Raw genomic sequence first — 22004 nt, 5'->3', positions numbered from 1 at the left:
GGGAGGGGATATATATATGTATGTGTGTAGCTGATGCACTTCACTGTACAGCAGAAACCAACACGACATTGTAAAGCAATTATACTCCAATTTAAAATAAAAACTAAAATAAAGAAACAAAGAAAACAAACAAAAAACAATATACAAAAATAAAAAAAGAACGCAACAAATTCTCAAAAAAATTTAAAAATTGGAAACAATCTAACTGTCCATCAAGAAATAACTGATTATTAACAGTAGTCATTCTTACACTAGAATATTGTACAGACATTAAAAATGATTGTGTAATCACAAGTAATAAAATGGAAACTGTAATTAAAAATCTTCTAACAAACAAAAGTCGAGAACCAGATGGCTTCACAGGTGAATTCTATCAAACATTTAGAGAAGAGCTAACACCCATCCTTCTCAAACTCTTCCAAAAAATTCCAGAGGAAGGAACACTCCCAAACTCATTCTATGAGGCCACCACTGCCATGATACCAAAACCAGAGAAAGATACTATAAAAAAAGAAAATTCCAGACCAATATCACTGATGAATATAGAAGCAAAAATCCTCAACAAAATACTAGCAAACAGAATCCAACAACACATTAAAAGGATCATACACCATGATCAAGTGGGATTTATCCCAGGGATGCAAGGATTCTTCAGTATATGCAAATCAATCACTGTGATACACCATATTAACAAACTGAAGAATATAAACATGATCATCTGTTTGATCATCTCAACAGATGCCGAATAAGCTTCTGACAAAATTCAAAACCCATTTATGATAAAAACTCTCCAGAAAGAGGGCACAGAGGGAAGCTACCTCAACATAATAAAGGTCATAAATGACAAACCCACAGGAAACATCAGTCTCAATGGTGAAAAACTGAAAGCATTTCCTCTAAGATCAGGAACAGGACAAGGATGTCCATGTTCACCACTATTATTCAACATAGTTTTCGAAGTCCCAGCCATGGCAATCAGAGAAGAAAAAGAAATACAAATTGGAAAAGAAGAAGTAAAACTGTCACTGTTTGCAGATGACATGATACTATACATACAGAATCCTAAAGATGCCACCAGAAAACTACTAGAGCTAATCAATGAATTTGGTAAAATTGCAGGATAGAAAATTAATGCACAGAAATCTCTTGCATTCCTATACACTAATGATGAAAAATATGAAACAGAAATTAAGAAACATTGCCATTTACCATTGCAACAAAAAGAATAAAATGCCTAGGAATAAACCTACCTACAGAGACAAAAGACCTGAATGCAAAAAACTATAAGACACTGATGAAGGAAGTTAAAGATGATACAAACAGATGGAGAGATATACCATGTTTTTGGATTGGAAGAATCAATATTGAGAAAATGGCTATACTACCCAAAGCAATCTACAGATTCAATGCAATCCCTATCAAATTACCAATGGCATTTTTTACAAAACTGGAACAAAAAATATTAAAATTTGTATGGAGACACAAAAGACCCAGAATAGCCAAAGCAATCTTGAGGGAAAAAAACGGAGCTGGAGGAATAAGACTCCCTGACTTCAGACTATACTACAGAGCTACAGTAATCAAGACAATATGGTAATGGCACAAAAACAGACATATACATCAATGGAACAGGATAGAAAGCCCAGATATAAACCCACGCACCTATGGTCAACTAATCTATGACAAAGGAGGCAAGGATATACGATGGAGAAAAGACAGTCTCTTCAATAAGTGGTGCTGGGAAAACTGGACAGCTACATGTAGAAGAATGAAATTAGAACACTCCCTAACACCATACCCAAAAATAAACTCAAAATGGATTAGAGACCTAAATGTGAGACTGGACACTATAAAACTCTTTAGAGGAAAACACAGGAAGAACAATCTTTTACATAAATTACAGCAAGATCTTTTTTGATCCACCTCCTAGAGTAATGGAAATAAAACCAAAAATAAACAAATGGAACCTAGTGAAACTTAAAAGCTTTTGCAAAGCAAAAGAAACTACATACAAGACGAACAGACAACCCTCAGAATGGGAGCAAATATTTGCAAACGCATCAACGGACAAAGGAGTAACCTCCAAAATATATAAACAGCTCATGCAGCTCAATATTAAAAAAACAAAGAACCCAATCCAAAAATGGGCAGAAGACCTAAATAGACATTTCTCCAAGGAGGATATACAGATGGCCAAGAAGCACATGAAAAGCTGCTCCACATCACTAATTATTAGACAAATGCATATCAAAACTACAATGAGGTATCACCTCACACCAGTTAGAATGGGCATAATCAGAAAATCTACAAACAACAAATGCTGGAGTGGGTGTGTAGAAAAGGGAATCCTTGTGCACTGTTGGTGGGAATGTAAATTGATACAGCCACTATGGAGAACAGTACAGAGGTTTCTTAAAAAACTAAAACTAGAATTACCATATGATCCAGCAATCCCACTGCTGGGCATATACCCAGAGAAAACCATAATTCAAAAAGACACATGCACCCCAATGTTCATTGCAGCACTATTTACAATAGCCAGGTCATGGAAGCAACCTAAATGTCCATAAACGAATGGATAAAGAAGATGTGGTACATACATAGAATGGAATATTACTCAGCCATAAAAAGAACGAAATTGGGTCATTTGTAGAGACGTGGATGAATCTAGAGACTGTCATACAGAGTGAAATAAGTCAGAAAGAGAAAAACAAATATTGCAGATTAATGCATATATGTGGAACCTAGAAAAATGGTACAGATGAACCAGTTTGCAGGGCAGAAATTGATACACAGATGTAGAGAACAAACGTATGGACACCAAGGGAGGAAAGTGGCGGGAGTTGTTGTTGGTGGTGGTGTGATGAATTGGGAGATTGGAATTGACATGTATACACTGATGTGTATACAACTGATGACTAATAAGAACGTGCTGTATAAAAAAATAAATAAAATAAAATTCAAAAATAAATCTATTTGTGGAAAATAATTGAAATATATATATGTAAGTATCTGAATCACTTTGCTACACACTTGAAACATATAATATTGTAAATCAACTATAGTTCAAGAAAAAGAAAGAACTATTCTCTTTTGCTAATAAAAAAAGAAAAACGAAGTCATCATGTAAATCTATGTTTGTTGACACAAAAAATGTCCACAGATATTTTAAATGAAAATGCAGGTAGATCATAGAGCAGTAAATACAGCATGATTCCAATTTTGTTTTCTGGAGAAATGACTAAGCTGAAATTGAGGTCTGCTGAAGATGGAGGGGCTGACCCTTCCAAACACACGGGAAAGCAGCACCTGTAATAGCCTTGGGCCACTGGGCACATGGAAAACTGGGTAGAGAGTGTGAGAGAAGTCCTAAGGGTGGGGAAGGGGCTAAACCATGCCAAGCCCTAGAGGCCTAATTAAGGATTCTGGTTTTCACCGCAGAAGATCAATGGGAAGTCTGCATTTCACAGAAGAGGCACAGGGGGTTCAGCTGATGCTCAAGACTATGCTGTGAGTGAGTGGTAGAGCCACTGTCAGGCTGGGGCCTGTCGCAGAGCCGGAGCTTGGCCGTAACTTTCAGTCACAGACTTCTGTGCATCCCAGCTTCCTGATCATGTGCCTCTCCCTCTCTCCAGGCCTTTTCCGCCTCTTTCCAGGCTTGGATTCTCATTTTCCTCTTCCTTTCTCTCCTTCCTCTACCTCCTTTTGCTTTCCAAAAAGTCACAGAGAAAGCCCACCCCCTCAGAACTTTGTCCTTATCCTCTAAGGGATCTTTCCCATCTGGATAAAACAGGACCTTCCCAGTTCCTCCCCAATTCAATTACAATCAGCCAACAAGCTGGCTGTACAACAACCAAAACAATTTGAAATGGTCTTTTAAATTTGGGTTAAATTAAAGGCCGTTGTTTGAATCTCTTAGCTCTATTATTGCTTTGTAAGTTGTAATATAAGGCTCTTTGCCTTTCTGTATGTCTATATGTGATAAACAAATTAAAAAGTTATTATACACCCTTCTAAATCAGTATTTGAATTTGTGAGACTAATTTTATGGGAAGCTTAGAAAATCCTCTAACAAAGTGCAACCTTAACTGGGCCTCTTGAATTTTAATTTGTTTTAAAGCTACTGAATTTCAAAGTAAAAGAAATTAAAAAAAAATACTTCCGGATTTTATTTTAAAAAACAGAGCCACATACCTCTATTATGTCAGTCAAATCTGATCAACATAAAACGGGCAGAGTCCTCTACCCCACCCCCCATGATTTTCAGGCATGTGTACCCCGCCCTCTGCTGGCCTCAACACATTTCCGGAATGACCATAATGTAGCTAGGAAATAGGGCAAAACATCTGCATTTCTTCCGTTGGCATGGAGTTCTTCCTTTCTGAATTATGTACAAAAGTTCCATTATTTTCTGTCTCTTCTATCCTTCCCTTCTCCAAAATGTCATACATGTTTTAAAGATTTACAGGATCTTGATATAAACGTTAAGTTTAAATTATTTCCCCTAAATGAAGAGATAAGTAACGGGTAACCCAAAATGAGAGTACTGAAAACTAATTTAAATCTAGTTTAGAGATATATTCCTAATTAGATGTGGCTTCAGGTAACAGGAAAACTTATATGGATACTGGCTGGATGAAGAAAATGACAACATAGAAACATGCTGAGTGCTAGTGACAAAATTTTTGCTGCCAAGTAATCCAAAGTGGATAATGCACAATTGTTAGATAATAAAATCTAACCACTCTATTTTGTAAGGCGGCAAAGGTGAATAAAATTAATTGGCTCACCCAAGACTCTTAGCAAGTTGGAGATAACAAAGGATTTTAAACCTGGGATCAGAGAAATTCTGAGTCTTAGACCTGAAATACAAGAACACAGCACCAACCGAAAAACATCTTAGCAATTCTCCGTTAAAACTAAAAGCAGATTTGCTTTGCCTCCCCTCGTGCTCGCACGTCAACCCCTACATAAGTTGTCATCATAACTTCACAGCCCTGCTCGCTGAACTTCAATTCCAGAGGTACTTATTGATTGACCAAGACACTGTGCTGGGTACTGGGCACATGGGGGATAACATGACACCATTCCTACACCCAAGGAGCTCACGGTCTGTTACAGAAGGCAAAAGTGAGCGGAAATAAACTACCAACGGTGTAACGTGCAACAAGGGAATTATGTCTGAGCTTCAGAAGCAGCAGGAATTAAGGACAGATGAACCATCTGGGGTGCAGGGCTCGCGGTGTGGTACGAGGACCACTGAAGAGGCGCTAGCATTGGAAAGCTACAAGCTCAGGGAGATGCCGAAACAGAGGGACCAGTACGTGCACCTTCATGGAGAACACGCATGGGATTTCAGGAGTGTATTGGTAGGAAAGCAGAATCAGTAATTCTACAGGAGTGTGTCCAGGGTGAGGTGGCAAGTGGTTGAATGAAAAGGCTGGAGACGAGGCCCAAACACAGATCACAGGAGCTTTGCGTGGTCCTTATCCTGCAAGTGACATGGACCTTAATCTATCAGCGGCAGGAACTTGAACCTTACCCTGTAATTGACAAGAGGCCATTGACTGGTTTTAAACCAGGGAGAAGGAACAATCAATCATATTAGGGTTTTGACAAGATCAAAAAGGCATCTGCTAAGTATTTATCCTAGTTTTTCTGCAACCATAGACAAATTCCTTTCCATTCTTCGTGGTTTATTTACTTTTAAAAGACATGGTATGCTAGTATTAGAGCGAGCTATAAAGCTGAATAAAGACAAGCCACCTAATGACAGTCAGTACCTTGTATGTTAACAGTGATGCTCAGTGAATAGTGGATGGGCAGACAGTCAGGGCCCCTCTCCTAGCACACACATGCCAGTTAAGTTTCCAAAAGTTAGGTGATGCACACAAGCTTTGGGAAAAGTTAGCAAATTTCCCAAAGGCAAAAATGAAGCACATAATGTACTTGAACACACAGGTCTCAAAAATCCAGCTGGATGTGAAATAAGGCCACTGATTCTGCCTATTCATTTCCAGTAACAGAAAACAATCAGTTCTCTACAAACTAAGTTGTACAAACACTCTCTCTCACAATATTTTCAGAATGTATGTCATTATTTTTAAATTTCCAAAAGTGGATCTCCGAGATCTGTAAAAGTTTAAAACATTCTCTTAAGCAGTTGGTATCTTTAAAAGATACCTCAGGGCTTCCCTGATGGCACAGTGGTTGGGAGTCCGCCTGCCAATGCAGGGGACACGGGTTCGTGCCCCGGTCTCGGAAGATCCCACATGCCACGGAGCGGCTGGGCCCGTGGGCCATGGCCGTTGAGCCTGCGCTCCGCAATGGGAGAGGCCACAACAGTGAGAGGCCCGCGTACCGCAAAAAACAAAACAAACAAAAAAAGATACCTCAACCTGAAAATACAGACATTCGTCCTAAATTGGGCCACCAGGATTAGCAAATCACTATTTCCAGAGTGGATCCTTTCTGCTCTAAGTCAAATGCCACCAGAAAGAGGCCACTTACCCAGAATATACGCATTTTTAAATTCAATTCACCAACTGAATTGAAAGTGATTCATGATGCTTTTTCCCCCTTGCTCTTTCCTCTCTCCTCCCCTCTGCCTAATTCACCCCCAGCACAAACACCATTCAAGTTCCTTACAGCAGACATAGAGCAAAAGGAAGACATCCACAGCTGCAAGGGTTTTTATAGACGAGGAAGCAATTCCTGTCCACAGAGGCTGAGAGTAAATGAACTATTCTGATAGCGCCCCCTAGTGACCAAAATTACTTTACTCTGCACGCTAAACTGATGAAAAGCAATGCATTTAAAAAATTTTTTAAATAGCAAACACATCAATGAGCTTACTCTCTGGGAACACCTGTCCAGTTAAACCAATAATGTTAACCTCTGGCCAACTGTTCTCTCAGCTCTAAAATAGGAAAACTAACATTCCCCAACCACCCTAGTCCTCTCCCCTGTGAGCATGTGAGTTCCTCAATAAGACACAGTCCACAAGCACATACAGCTGTTTTTAAACCAGAGGAAGCGGAAAAGAAACACAAAGCAATAAGAGGACACGCACCCTCGGGCCTACTTGGATCATGAGAGTGTTTCTGTTAAACCCTAAACATACCTGGTGACGGGTACAGAGTTTCTGTTCACTTCTGCTTCACAGGTATATACACTTTGACTCTCTCCTTCCCTATTTTACTGGCTCTGAGGAGGACTGCAGGGACCACTGAACCTTCTGGAACTTTCTGCCACCTACCCAGAACGGTATTAGTTTGACCACAAAATACTGGAAGCTCTCAAATCATATCTTCAACACTGAGATTTTTCTTTCTGACATGAACTATGTAAAACATAAATGTTAGGTTACTGTGATATGTTAATAAAGTGTAATTTAAAATGAAATTGGTGGGCTTCCCTGGTGGCGCAGTGGTTGAGTGTCCGCCTGCTGATGCAGGGGATGTGGGTTCGTGCCCCAGTCCGGGAAGATCCCACATGCCGCGGAGCGGCTGGGCCCATGAGCCATGGCCGCTGAGCCTGCACGTCTGGAGCCTGTGCTCCGCGGCAGGAGGGGCCACAGCAGTGAGAGGCCCGCGTACTGCAAAAAAAAAAAAAAAACTGAAATTGGTAATAACAAGAAGTACTTAAACCATCACCTTCAACCTCCTTCCCAGTAAAACAAACAAACACCCCAACTGACTGAGGTGCCTAGTACTTGGTGCTAGTTCCTAGTAGTTCAGTAGGGCCCTAACATACTTTGGATCCTCTACTCCAACCGAAACCTGAGACCTTGAACCAAGCTGGAAACTTTGCCTCAGCTCCAGTCCACAACCACAGAGAATTAAAAGCCATTGCTGCCCTCTACTGGGCAGACTTGAAACAAAACTAAAAATCCACCCATCAAGCATTTGACAATCACTCATTTCTTCTCTGGTTTCTTGATAATGTATAACCTTCAATATCTTATAAATTAATTATAAGATTCCAGGAGGGAAAAAAAAAGCAAGTTGCAAAAATTCAGTCATTTTCCCTCTTTATCGACTAAAAGGAAGAGACTAAAATGATAGCAAAACTGGGAGGCTCGCTTCGGATTCAGCCACTACATGACAGCATGACCTTGGTCGGGGCCCAACCACCCTAGGTCTCAATTTTCAGGCCTGCAAATTGAAGGATTGCAAACCAGGAGACATTTATGATCCTGGTTGCTCTTTTCCATTCAGATTTCAAAATATTCATAGCTTTTTCTTATTTTTTATTTTTTTTTTGTACACAGGCCTCTATCACTGGTTGTGGCCTCTCCCGTTGCAGAGCACAGGCTCCAGGACGTGCAGGCTCAGCGGCCATGGCTCACAGACCTAGCCACTCCGCGGCACGTGGGATCTTCCCGGACCAGGGCACGAACCCGTGTCCCCTGCATCGGCAGGTGGACTCTCAACCACTGAGCCACCAGGGAAGCCCCATAGCTTTTTCTTAACCCATCTTAATAATCTAACATATGATATCCTCTGTCCTATTACTTAGGACTTCATTGATTATTATGTCTTCAGTAATGAGATAGATGTAAACCAAGTGTCTTGCATGTGCATGAAGGCCCACAGTAAGTATGAGTTTCCCTCTCTCCCCTCCCCAGGTCCCCCCATTGACCAGCTCCATGAACCTTTCCATTCCTGTAGTACATATTCTATGCCCATATCCTAAAGTATTTATTCTCTGCTACTCTTTCAATTTTCCAGGTCTTGTGATGCTTGCACTGTGCCCCCCACTGAAAGGTGAGTTTCACTGGCTGGACTGTGTCCTTTATCTGTCTGCACCTCAGTGTCCACTACTGGTAGCAGTGGTTGTAATGGTAGCAGCTGTTACAGCAGCAGCAGAAACAGGAACAGCAGCAGTTGGTGCCCCCAGCAGCAGTGAAACAGGTTACAAAAACGGGCTTCTCTGGTGGTGCATGTGGTTAAGAATCTGCTTGCCAATGCAGGGGAAATGGGCTCGAGCTCTGGTCCGGGGAAGATCCCACATGACACGGAGCAACTAAGCCCGTGAGCCCACAACTACTGAGCCTCTGCTCTAGAGCCTGCGAGCCACAACCACTGAGCTTGTGTGCTGCAAACTACTGAAGCCTGTGCAACCTAGAGCCCGTGCTCCGCAACAAGAGAAGCCACCGCCATGAGAAGCCTGCGCACAGCAACGAAGAGTAGCCCCCGCTCGCTGAAACTAGAGAAAGCCCGTGTGCAGCAACGAAGACCCAACGCAGCCATAAATAAATAAATTTTAAAATAATAATACCTGCCCTACCTGTCTTGGAGCACAGTTGTTTAAAATAAATAAGGAAGCATATACGAAAGCAATCTAAAAGCTGTAAAAGGATAACAGCTCTGTGTGCATTTAATTCTTACTATTCTTAGGCTCTTTACAAACACACATCCTACACTTCACCCAGTAGAGGGGACTGCTACAGAGAGGGAACACCCTGGCCCTTGCCCACTGTCAGTACTTTGATAGGGCAGAAAAGAACACGCAAAGACAGGTGGATAAGCAATGGTGATGAAATAATGAGCATCATTCTTTCCTTCCTTCTGTAGGCTTCCATGGGCTCTTACTCCATTCCACCCAAAGCAACAGCAATAGAGAAACACCCACATCACCCATCCCCACCTGCCCGCTACCAGGCCGCTTTCCTCACTCCCTGTTTCACTACATATTTCTAAAATGCCTGTCTCCTATACCCGCAAAAATTATTCTCCTTATTTACATGATAGTCACGGCATCCACAGTTGGACTGAGCACCGGCTATGAGTCACACACAGCACCAGACTCGCTGGGCAGATCACCTCTCCCGCCCAGGGCAGCACAACGCCCTTGTCCTTGGCTCCATTTGACAGATTAGGATCAGAAAGATTAGGCAGCTCACCCAACAAAGGACACAAATCCAGCTGTTTCTGCTTCCAGAGCCGGTGCAGAGTCTGGAGCAGCACCATTGCCACCTCCCACCTCAATCTGAACGTCACACACTAGCAAAGGGTTCCTCGTCTGCAAGACTGCTCAGAAATCATGGACATCCTATCATTAACATCCTATGAATGCACAACCATAATGACACCAAGCAGATATGCTTCCTTGAAAAGAGACTAATGACCCAGGACATTCGCTTTACTTTTTAATGTTTAATATAAAGAGGGAATGCAGTATTAATGAATTCTTCCCATTAAGAGGTACTTGTGTTTACAGTGCAGAAGCTGGCAGATACCTCCCTACGCGCATGCCGGCATCACCAGTAAAGGACTAAATCAACATGATGTGCCAAGAGGAACGTGGCATCACTTCCTAGATATTCCCGTCAAAAACGCATACACTGAGTCTAATTGTGAAGAAATGTCAGACGAACCCAAACTGAGGGACAGTCTACAAAATAACTGTCCTGTACTCTTCAAAAGTGTCACAGTTGTAAAAGGAAAAGAAAGACTATTCCAGATTAAAGGAGACTAAAGGAGACATAACAACTACATGATTCTGGATTGGATCCTGGACCAGGTAAATGACCAGTGGCAAAATTGGCAAAATTGGTACCAGATCTGAAAATTAATCCTGGCACTGTTAATCTCCTGATTTTGACAATTATACTGTTATGTTAGAGAATGTCCTTGTTTTTAGAAGATACACACTAAAGTATATTTAAAGATAATGGCCATCATGTCTATAGTTTTGAAACATTCCAAAGAAAAGAGTGAGAAAAAATATATGCAGAAATGTTTGTACTATTTTGGTATCATTTTTGTAAGTCTGAAATTATTTCAAAACAAAAAGTAAAAACAGTAGAAGTTATCAATGCATGTCAAGTATTAAATAAATGTGAATTGTAATATTCCTACCTACTGATTCCTAAGCACACACACAGGAGGATCAAAAGGAACCAACAGGGCTTCCCTGGTGGCGCAGTGGTTGAGAGCCCGCCTGCCAATGCCGGGGACACGGGTTCGTGCCTCAGTCCGGGAAGATCCCACACGCCGCAGAGCGGCTGGGCCCGTGAGCCATGGCTGCTGAGCCTGCGGGTCCCGGAGCCTGTGCTCCGCAACGGGAGAGGCCACAACAGCGAGAGGCCCGCGTACCACACACACACACACACACAAAAAGAACCAACAGCCTTGCGTCCTTAATATGAAAGCAACCTTAGAGACTGATATAAGAAATTCTGGTACCCACAAATACCACCCTAGTTTTTCCAACTCACAGTGGTTCCGCCCAAATGTAGCAGTGATACAATACCCCTTTCCTCCTTCTGATAATCACTAACAGTTCCTAACTTCTCAATTTCATAATTAAGAAAATTCAAACCAAAAATCCTCCAGTGACTCCACTTCCCATGAAAACACAGACCACCATAATAAAAAGATACACTGTGTATTACGTTTCCCCACCTCACCCTTTCTCTGGCCAATACACGTTTGGCTAAGCGGTTGGCATTTAGACATCCCTTGGCCCCTGCCCTGCCCTGCATCGATGGGTTTTAGCCACAGAAAAGTATACGATATGAGTGTGAGTGTGGTGACTCAAGGTTCATTTTGCTAACGTAAAACAGAGAAATCAGCCAACTCGGACACTCAGATGTTCCTACAGAAAGTGCACACAGCCTGAAGAATCTGCATTTGATTCTAACAGAATGACTTTCACCTTTCTCCACCCAGTGATTCCAGTAGCGTAAATGGTGGAACACCTCGCGGTCAAGCTTTCAAACCTCGAAAGATGGCTGGAGACAGGCCGCTAAAAAGCCACATGAGAAGGACTAATGGCTATGAAGCCTTTTCTTCTCATGCACAAGGATAAGCGAAAAGTTGAAAAGAAGTTATACAGCTGAACTTCACCCTGTTCTCACGGCTCACGTTTAGCACTCTCTCATTTACAAGTTACAGAGTGTGCTGAGGTCCAGAAACATCAAATCTCCCATTACCCTTCATCACATTCCTGGGGTCAGACAGAATTTCTATTTCACAGACAGAAAAATCAAGGCAAAAGAAAATTAAGATGAGCCCTAAACAACACCACCTTTTAGCAAAAGAACCCAGAATGGACCAAATACGCTGCCTTCAAGAGAAAAAAACCAAAAAACCCCACAAATATCCCTGATTTCTGCAATTAATACATCCAAAAAAAAATCATTTTATGTCACTCAATTACCAGAGAAGCCACACTGGTCTGTTTCTATTTTTTAATATTTTTTTCCTGATTTAGAGGAGTCATTGTGGATGCAGGGAAGATCACATACCCACATGGAATTATGTGGCTCTCAACTAATGCTTCACATCCTGGGCAAACATGAATACAATAAGCCTCTGTCTCTGTCACACCAAAAGACCACGTTGATGGGCTCCACAGGACCTCCTGAGAGCAGCTACAGTACCAGTCCTTCTCTCTCTTAAATATGAGAGTTATTCATGTTACTGAAAAATAGCTCTTAATACTGATTACCATAAAGGAGGAGAAGCAGAGACTATGGTTTATGACAACCAATTTCAAATCAACATGGTTGCCTAAATATCCTGAGCTTGGTCAACAGGCCCAGCGGCCACGTAAACACTGGAGCATCAATGAACTGTCTGTTCCTGTTTTAAAAACAACAAACTGAGGTGACAAAAGTCAAGGGACCAACATCGACAGTTATCGTCTAAGGAACAAACCCCCACCAAGAAACTAGAGCACCATAGCAAACAGGAAGGGAGACAGCTGAGCAGATGCCAATAAAGACAAGTCCAAGGATGAATAACACAAATAAGGACTCCCCTGTATCAACTTTTAAATTAAATTTACTTAAACACTGTAAGGACCTACGACAAGCAAAGACACAGTGCCACAAAGGTTTTCAACGCACATGGAAATTAAAATAATATTTACTTCCTCGTGGCCAGTAAGCCCGAATGAGGAGTTTCAAACAAGGAACAGTATGGTTGCTTATCAACATCACGAGTCCAGGGGAATGAAGGCAGTCTGTCTATTATTAACAGGAAGCCTAGGAACAAGTATATGCCGAGCAACTGGGGGGTTCAAGTGAGAGACAGAGTTTCAAATAATCTTTCCTTGGTCCACTGAAGCATGTGTTCACTGAGTCAGCAGACATTTTGTGGGCACTTACTACGAACAAGACACACACTGACTGATGCTGACCAGGACAGTATACCTGCCACGGAACCTACTGGCAAGGAGTAGAGTATAGCTGATAACCAAAGTGCACTTTAAAATGAGAATTATGACAGGAAAACAGCCAACTTAATGAAGCTGGAGAGCCAGAAGAGCATTATTATGGGCCCCTGTCTTCTCTACTAAGATGTTTAAAGAACTAATTTATATTCTCCCTTTCCTTCTTTGTGTGACTCTCAGATGTGTGGCCATTTTCCATTTGAAGGGATGGATGACAAAACAATCCCTGAGGAGCTAGTAAAAGGGCAGAAGACATGCTTGGAAAATCATAATTCCCAAAACTCTGGCTGCTTATTGTTTAAGATACGTGCAAAATGGAATCTGGAATGCACAACACACTAATATGTAATAAATAATCTAAATTTTAAAAAAAGAAAAAGGAAAGAAAACGAAGTGAGAGCCTGAACAGATTCCTCATTGATGGAATCTCAAAGGAAAATACGGGTTATGTAGTAAGAACTAATAGACGGTTCAAGTTTCGCTGGAGTTTAGAATATAGTTGACCCTTGAACAACATGGGTTTGGAGAGCACAAGTCCATTTATACATGGGCTTTTTTCAATAGTAAATACTACAGTACAACACAACCCACAGTTCATTGAATCCGCAGATATACAGGAACCACACATACAGAGGGCCGGCTATAAACTGTACTCTGATTTTTGACTGCGCAGAGGGTTGGCAGGTTGTTCAAGGGTCAACTGCATAAGCCGGGAAGTTGAAATGGTGTCATGAATTCAAGGCTAAGGGGCTTGGACTTTATTGGATAGGAACCCTTTTTTTTCCCCCATTTATTTCCTTTTCTTTTTGTTTAATTTTGGAAACCACTTTTGAGCAATTAAGCGCCACGATTAGAAAGTTAATCTTGCACTAGTGTCTAGGAGGAATGGGGTAGGGGAGGAGAGTAGTTAGAAATCCACTGCAAAGGTTCAATTAAAAACAGGAGGGGGCTTCCCTGGTGGTGCAGTGGTTGAGAGTTCACCTGCCGATGCAGGGGACACGGGTTCGTGCCCCGGTCCGGGAAGATCCTACATGCTGCAGAGCGGCTGGGCCTGTGAGCCATGGCTGCTGAGCCTGCGCGTCCGGATGGGAGGCCCACATACAGCAAAAAACAAAAACAAACAAACAAAACAAAAACAGGAGGAAACATTCCAAGCAACGTTGCAGAGGGAAATGTGGAGAGGACTTGGAGTGGGTTTAGATGGGGAAGACAAAGAAGGAGGCCTAAAAATCATCCCCGAGCTCTGAGGTCGGGTGGCTCAGAAAGCAGCAGACAGCACAGGGAGATGAGGTTTGGGAGGGAAGACACACAGTTTGCAAACACTGCACAGGGGGCTGAAGGTGTGAGGTTGGAGCTCTGGGAAGGATGCAGGCCTGGGAAAGTTCCTCCCAGGAAACAGCGACAGGATAAGATCAGAGGGAAACCAAAAACAATGTCCTTTGGGGACACATACTGTCCAAATCAATGGCTTTCTTAACAGCTTTCTTCAACTCTGGTTGGCGTTTTAGTTATCTGATCAAAAGGCCCCATTGCTAGACTCCGACACCCCAGAGAAGTGCTCCAGGCACCTCCTTCAGCCCTCTGGATGGAGCCCTCACACTCGGTTGGGCATTTTGACTTCCTGTTGCCTCAAACTGAAGCTTCTGCTTCTCCGCGCTGCCCCGTGGGATGTGCCACTCTAATGGACCATCGCTAGAGGTTCACTTTTCCCTCTGAGCTGTCCCAGAGGCCTACTGTGGCTCAGGGCTGCACAGTCAGCACAGCAATCCCCCATTCCCGGCCCAGGCCCACAGCGCGGGAACCAGCCCACTCCAAAGGATTCTGCGGGTCCAGGAGAGGGGCTCGATACCCACACAGAATGGGTCATTTCTTGAAGTCTATTTTAAAATCTATTTAAAGCAATTCTAAAGCATCAGCTAAATGTGCTCCATATCCAATGTTTTCGAAAGGGCAATGTCTGGAAGTTAACATTCCAAGTTACCCACACCTAAGCATGATGAGATGCAATCTCTCATGCCTATTTCTTTGTCCATTTTATTTACAGAGCAGACAACTCAGATTCATATCACCTTTCCCTGTAACTATTAATTGTAAAAAGGAAAACAAAAAACAAAGAAGCTTCCTCTTTCTAAATCTGTTGACTATGTCAATATGTTAAATTATAAATATCTAATATAATTTTCAAATCAAACTAAACCAAACCAAACCAGAGGTTAAATTTTGTTAGGTTTCATACCATGATGAAATCTGTAATAACAAATAAATAAAACTCTGGGTAAAAACACATAAATAAATACACTCACACATACATACCACTTTAAAAAATCTAAATACTAGAATGCAAAGTTTTTCAGGTAATTATTAGCATAATTTAGTTCACACAGCATAGACTACAAAAAAATACATGGGTCTTTTATGAGGAAAGAACCCATATCCCACAGATATTTAAAATAACCATTAAAAACAAAAGTTTTGGGCTTCCCTGGTGGCGCAGTGGTTGAGAGTCTGCCTGCCGATGCAGGGGACACGGGTTCGTGCCCCGGTCCGGGAAGATCCCACATGCCGCGGAGCGGCTGGGCCCCTGAGCCATGGCCTCTGAGCCTGCGCGTCCGGAGCCTGTGCTCCGCAACGGGAGAGGCCACGACAGTGAGAGGCCCGCATACCGTAAAAAAAAACCAAACAAACAAAGTTTTGTTTTTCGTTTTGTCATTTCAAACTGATTTAAAATGACTGTTCCTCTTCAGTAAACCCCCCCCCAAAAGATATTCAAAGATATTTTACCTCTCCAGTGTTTAAGCCTCAACACAAGCCCCTCCCCTCTGACCTTCCTTAAACAGGCTGATAAGTGGAAAGATGAAGTCATTTGAGCTTCACACCCAAACACACAGCAGCAGGCTGAGATAACCAAAAGGCTCAGTTATCTGAGTAATCGCTGGTCAGATAACCTCTACATAACATATCCTGAGTATGTGAAATCGTTTTCCTATTTTTCTGTAGGCTCCATTTCCCTGGATGGGGAGCAGCTCTCACTGGGGCAGGAGGGCTCATGGCACTTACCTTTTTGGCTCTTTGGGCTATGTCTGGTGTTCTTGTAAGCAGCTTTTCAATCAGGTACTCTCTGTTCTGCAAAACAAATATCCCCAACAGTTTAACATCAAATACAAGACACTGAAATTCACAGTGATTTCAAAATAGCAGATTTACTTGGGTTTTTAAGCATGTTACCTTGGCTTTCTGGAAGAATTTGCATTTTAAAAGTTCTGCTGCTGTGGGCCTGAAAGATCAATAATAAATTAGAGTTGAAACAATGACCACTCAATAAAGACACTGCCTTGACGAAACAAGTTAATCCTAGAGTCTTTCTGGAAGACCAGTTTCAGCAATAGCAAAGCCACAGACTAAATTAATCATAAGCTGGCAGCAAATTAAATGGTGCCAATTTTCCAGTTCCTTCCAAACGCCTCTACTGCAAAACTCCGCCTCTACATAAACTCCTGTAAGTGAAATACCTGGGGCATGACCGATCTTCCATCCTTCATCCTTACACTTCACTAAGTGAATTCGGTGTTTCTAAAAGGTGGCAGACTGACACGTCTGTGAGCTAAATCCCTGTATTTATTAAGAAGCAGTACAAAAGCTGCGATATGACCCTATCGAAGAAACTGTGCCCACAGTGTTCTATGATTCCCCAAGAGCAGAAGGTTTCTGCAAGGGGACCACGCGGCATGTGTACGAGCTCTGTCTGGCCACCGAGTAACGCGGTCTCAAGTGTCCATGGACTATTGTTTTTCAGGGGAAGGTAATTAATAGAATGGTGATTAACAGAATGCAAATTCATTTTAAAGCATTATGGGATTGGTCTGATTGTTTCCTCATGGTGTCATTTAACTTGTTTCTCTGTACTGTATTTCCCATAAAACGCAAGTTGGGTCTGAAGGCTTGGCTAGGTTGACACAAGCATTTGGGGGAAGAACACGTCGTAGATGACACACATCTTACTGCAGCATGGGGGAGGCACATAATGATAGGTTATTTCAGCGGGAGGGATGCTAAGTTTAACTGCGTGGTCCCCAGGCCCAAGATCTCTCCATGGTAAAGGTAAGTTTTCGCCACTGCAACTGGCAAGTGTTCTGTTGGATAATACATTGCCACGATATGAATACCCTGTTCCGGAGAAACTTTCACCTGATGATTTTAGCATCTTTGCCTTAAATAATTATTTCATTGGAGGTGGCAGAACACTGATTTTCTACTACTCTCATTCCTTCTACGTTTAGTAACTGGCACTCTTCCATAAAGAATAGCTTCTTTCATCAATAGTTCCCACAGCCAGGCAGGAAGAATCACATATACCTAGAGGATAGGACAGTCAGCAAGACAACTGGTCTGATCTCTTCAAAAAGTCGGTGTCATAGAAGAAAAGGGGAGACGTGAGGGGACTGTTCTCGATTAAAACAGACTTAAAGGAACGTACAACCAAATGCAACACATGCCCCTCTCCTGAGTCCTGATTTGAACAGGACGGGGAGAGGCTGCAAGAGACATTTAGAAATAGAGATAGGCGAGTGTGCTAGGTATAGGACAATTTTAGGAAGCTACTGTTCACTTACTTAGTGTGGAAAAGCATTGTGGTTACGTAGGAACGTGTCTGTATTTGGAGGGAATGCAAGCTGAGATGTTACGTCTGTTACTTATTTTCAACCTGTTCAGCAAATAAAATGTGGGTAAACAGGGACAGCAGATATGGGAAATGTGAATCATTGCTGAATCTCAGTGTTGGTGTAGAAGCAAACACTGTACAATTTTTGCACCTTTTCTGTATGTTTTAAATGTTTCATAATAAAAAACTGGGAGGGAGGAGGGAAGCATGACTGAATATCATTAGGTCTCCTCTCAGGCAGTGACTGCCAAAGGGACCATGACTATTGTGTTAAGGGGAATCCAAGTTTAAAGGGAGTCCTCACACTTGAAGAGATTGGAAACCAGTGCTCTGAACCAGGAAGCTCCACTAAAATGTTTCCAGGGACAAAACCCAAGCGTATAAAAGAATTAGGAAACATCATTAAGTGCAACGGTATACAAACTGTGTAAGTCTGCAGGGGCCATAAACCGTATTTCTGTGCAAAGAAATTTTCTCTTTCAATTGTCATTGCTCTTTTCCTTAATTTCAAGTGGAACACTGGTTAGGGGTACCTAACAAAGAACCCCAAATTGCCATAGCCACTGCAACCAAGAGCCCCTAACTGCTAACTGCTTGGAGTAAACAAAGGTCTAAACAACAGGCGGGCCAAGCTTTACATTTTGTGTACCGTATCCCTTGGTAAGCTGGTTCAAATTCATGAATTTGTACCCTGGACCTCGTTTTGGAACCTTGTTCTCCACGCACTAGAACTAAAAAGGATAACTGAAGTGATTTAACTTTGGTTGTCTCTTTAATGTAGACTACTCTTAGTGATTATTGGCAAAGTTTTGGGCTTCCAGCTACGCCAAACGCATCATTTCATTCTCCCAGTAAATATATACTGAGCACCTGCTGTTTGTCAGGCATGATGTTAGGTGCGAGGCCCACGCTAATGACTATGACAGACATAAATACTACCCTCAGCAACTTACAGTCTGGCAGATAAGAGTTAGAGGGTGCTGTCAGACTGTAAGAGGAAGGTCAGAACATTCAAACACATGAATTGTGTTTGGAGAAAGGAGAGGGCTACTGAGAAAACATATAAGAGGAACCATTACACAAGGGACTGACCATGTTTGGTACCTTATCACATGAAACCAAATTTTAAAAACCAAGAGGCATGCAAAATAACTTAGATTTAACTTTTTAGAGTGGAAAGAAAAGAAACTAAGAAAATCAAGATGATGAAGGAACTCAAGGCCACTCTTTTTTTTTTTTTTTTTTTTTTTTTTTTTTTTTTTTTTGCGGTACGCGGGCTTCTCACTGCTGTGGCCTCTCCCATCGCGGAGCACAGGCTCCAGACGGGCAGGCCCAGCGGCCACGGCTCACAGGCCCAGCCGCTCCGCGGCACGCGGGATCCCCCCAGACCGGGGCACGAACCCATGCCCCCCGCATCGGCAGGCGGACTCCCAACCACTGCGCCACCAGGGAAGCCCAAGGCCACTCTTTTGGTAGAAACCCTCATCCCCTCTGGTCAATAGCGTTACGACACAGCCTCCTGGTGAGTCTGTCTGCCACTTCTCTCTTCTCATTCCAACCAATCACCCACACTGCTCCCTAGCTGGCTTCTAAACGAAAACAATTTCTTATGCCTCCTAATGGATTTCAGTGGCCTGAGATCCCGACTCCTCCAGCCTCATTTCCCATCACGCCCCATGTAAACTCTATCCTCCAGCTACGGTGATGGTCTCCGCCATCTCTTGCTCTTTCATGACAAAGCACACACTGCTTTTCTTGCTTTAGAATGTTCTGTGACCAACTGGCATATCTTTGCTCGTCAGTCAAGAACCCATTTAAACGCCATCCGTCTTCAGAGGTATTTCTCCCAGGTCCTACAAGTAGCGGAATTCATTGCTCCCACCTTGGTGCTCACACACCAATCCACCACACTTTGCAATAATCTGTTTCTGTATCTCCCTGCCTCCACCCCACTAGGTTATAAGCCTTTCCAAGAAAGGGACCACACAGTATTCATTTGTTATATCCCCAAAGCCTAACACAGAGCACAAAACTGCTACAGCTCAGTTTCATGCTATAATCAAATATGGGGTAAGAATGATGCCACTAGACATTGGAGCCCCGAACCACAGCTTCTAGCCAGAGTTAGTCAGCACTCTAAGCATCTACTCTAAGCATCTAAGCATCTACTCAATATGGGAGAGAGCAGGAGAATGATGTAATGAAAACAAGACTCAGGCTAACCAAAAAGAAAAGGCGAGGGATGCGTCTGTGCACAGGAGGCACTGAGGAGGGGGGCCACAGACGCCCCCCCTCTCTCCTCCGCACCCCACCTCCTCCCTCCTCAACCCAGGGTCAAGTGTAGGACCCACGTAGAGAGAAGGCTGGGAAATGCCAGGCCTATCGGGAGACACAGGGCTGGGAATACTTTCCCTTTCCCAGCAAGGTCATTTCTATAGTAACCAAAACTGTAAAGGGGAAAAGCATGCTGCAGAGAAAACTCTTTCTTTTGGACTCCACCCTCAGCCTTCATCAACAGATACAGAAACACAATGACATGAGAAAGGAGAAGTGGTTTAAGAAGCCACACTCCTTTTTTAACAGGCTTAACATTTATGTTAAACAATAGGTAATTTCTACTCTATACAGAGAACTAAATAGCAGACGTTGAATTTTGGAGTTGAATCCTACATGTGCCAAACTATCTCCATAAAAAGCATGGAAAAGTGGAAGTGGAAAGAATGAGGAAAATGAGGAAGGGAAGAAAGTGATTAGAAGGTATGAGAGAAGCCAAGATGTGTGCTGCCCATCTGATTTTAGGGTTTTTGCGTGTTTTGTTTGTTTTAGTCTTATGCTATAGAAATTACTAGTGTAGGGTTAATGTGGAACCATCAGTGCTGCCTGCCTCTTAGCCGAGTACTACAGAAGAAAGAATTCTGCAAGCACCATTTTGTCTTACATGTCCACTAACAATTATCAAGCAATACAATATAATGTAAACACAAACACCATTTTACAAGAAATGCTAAAATGTTATACCAGCAACCAAAATGATGGCCCAGACTTTGAATAATGATTCAATTTTAAATCCTTAAAAACAATGTGGAAGTCTGCAAGTACCAACATTCTCAGAAGAAAATCCCTTAAAGGATTCCAATACATATGGATGAACCAAAGTCCACTGAGACTTAAAATAATTTTCAAAGGATTCAGGATGAGTACGATACAGTTTAAATAGAAATTAAAATTCAACTTTTTAGAACAATACATTGACCTCTGGCAGAGCTGCATTTCTCACCCCACCCCTTCCCTCAGAAGAAATATTCCAAGTTTTATTTGTTTCCAGTGGATTTATCTATGCAACAACCACCCCTTTGTTGCTCTAAAAAAAAATGATAGTTACTTTTATAGTTGTCATCCATATGAAGTATATAACCTCCAAGATTAAGGCTCTTTTTTTTTAAGAATAGCAAAATGTTCTGCTGTGCAAATACAAGCAAATCTTTACCTATGCAAATGCAGGGCACAGACTTGAATGAGGCAAACAGCTCTGACACCCAGCTCTCAGGCAATAGGAAAGTTCCACGAGCTCTCAAGGTTGACAGAAAGCACAGTTCCTTCTCAGCTAGCCTGAGGGCTCCAGCATAGGAATGATTCTGTCTTGGTCACTGTTCCCCTGTGATATATGTTTTCATTCATTGCTAAAAAGGTACTCAGCAAGACCAGGATTTCAGTACTAGTCAACTGCTTTTAGATTACAAGCAGAGGATCTATATGCTGGCAACAGAAATAAATACAATGATCGAAACTCTTGCCTTCACTCCTCAACCCACTCCAATCTGGTCTGGTTCCAAAACTCTTTTCAATGAGTCCAAATCATCCCCAAATTGCAAGCTCCCAATTGTTTGCAGGTGTTCAAGAAATACCACTGAGTACGCAATACAGACCAGTCACTGTGGACAAAAAGAGAGACAGGAAGATGAGAGGCACAGATTCTCCTTCTAAAAAACTCAGAAACTCATGAGGAAATTGAATATGTAAGTCAATAAATGTACACAGGGCTTCCCTAGTGGCGCAGTGGTTGAGAGTCCGCCTGCTGATGCAGGGGACACGGGCTCGTGCCCCGGTCCGGGAGAATCCCACATGCCGCGGAGCAGCTGGGTCCGTGAGCCATGGCCGC

The 22004-nt window shown here is 42.5% G+C and overlaps 1 protein-coding gene across 1 annotated transcript in view; it reads right to left on the bottom strand.

Annotated features, from left to right (window-relative positions):
- STK39 (serine/threonine kinase 39) overlaps positions 1-22004 on the bottom strand; it is a 307498-nt gene that overhangs the window by 174956 nt on the left and 110538 nt on the right. Inside the window, exons 9-10 of the mRNA XM_032638323.1 lie at positions 16411-16459; positions 16243-16308 (exon numbers count right to left, since the gene is read on the bottom strand). Coding sequence (XP_032494214.1) covers positions 16243-16308; positions 16411-16459 — 115 coding nt within the window. The remainder of the gene's footprint in view (positions 1-16242; positions 16309-16410; positions 16460-22004) is intronic.

Source organism: Phocoena sinus, chromosome 7 (genome assembly GCF_008692025.1).
Source record: "Phocoena sinus isolate mPhoSin1 chromosome 7, mPhoSin1.pri, whole genome shotgun sequence".
NCBI lineage: Eukaryota > Metazoa > Chordata > Mammalia > Artiodactyla > Phocoenidae > Phocoena > Phocoena sinus.
This window is presented reverse-complemented; position numbering and strand designations above follow the sequence as displayed.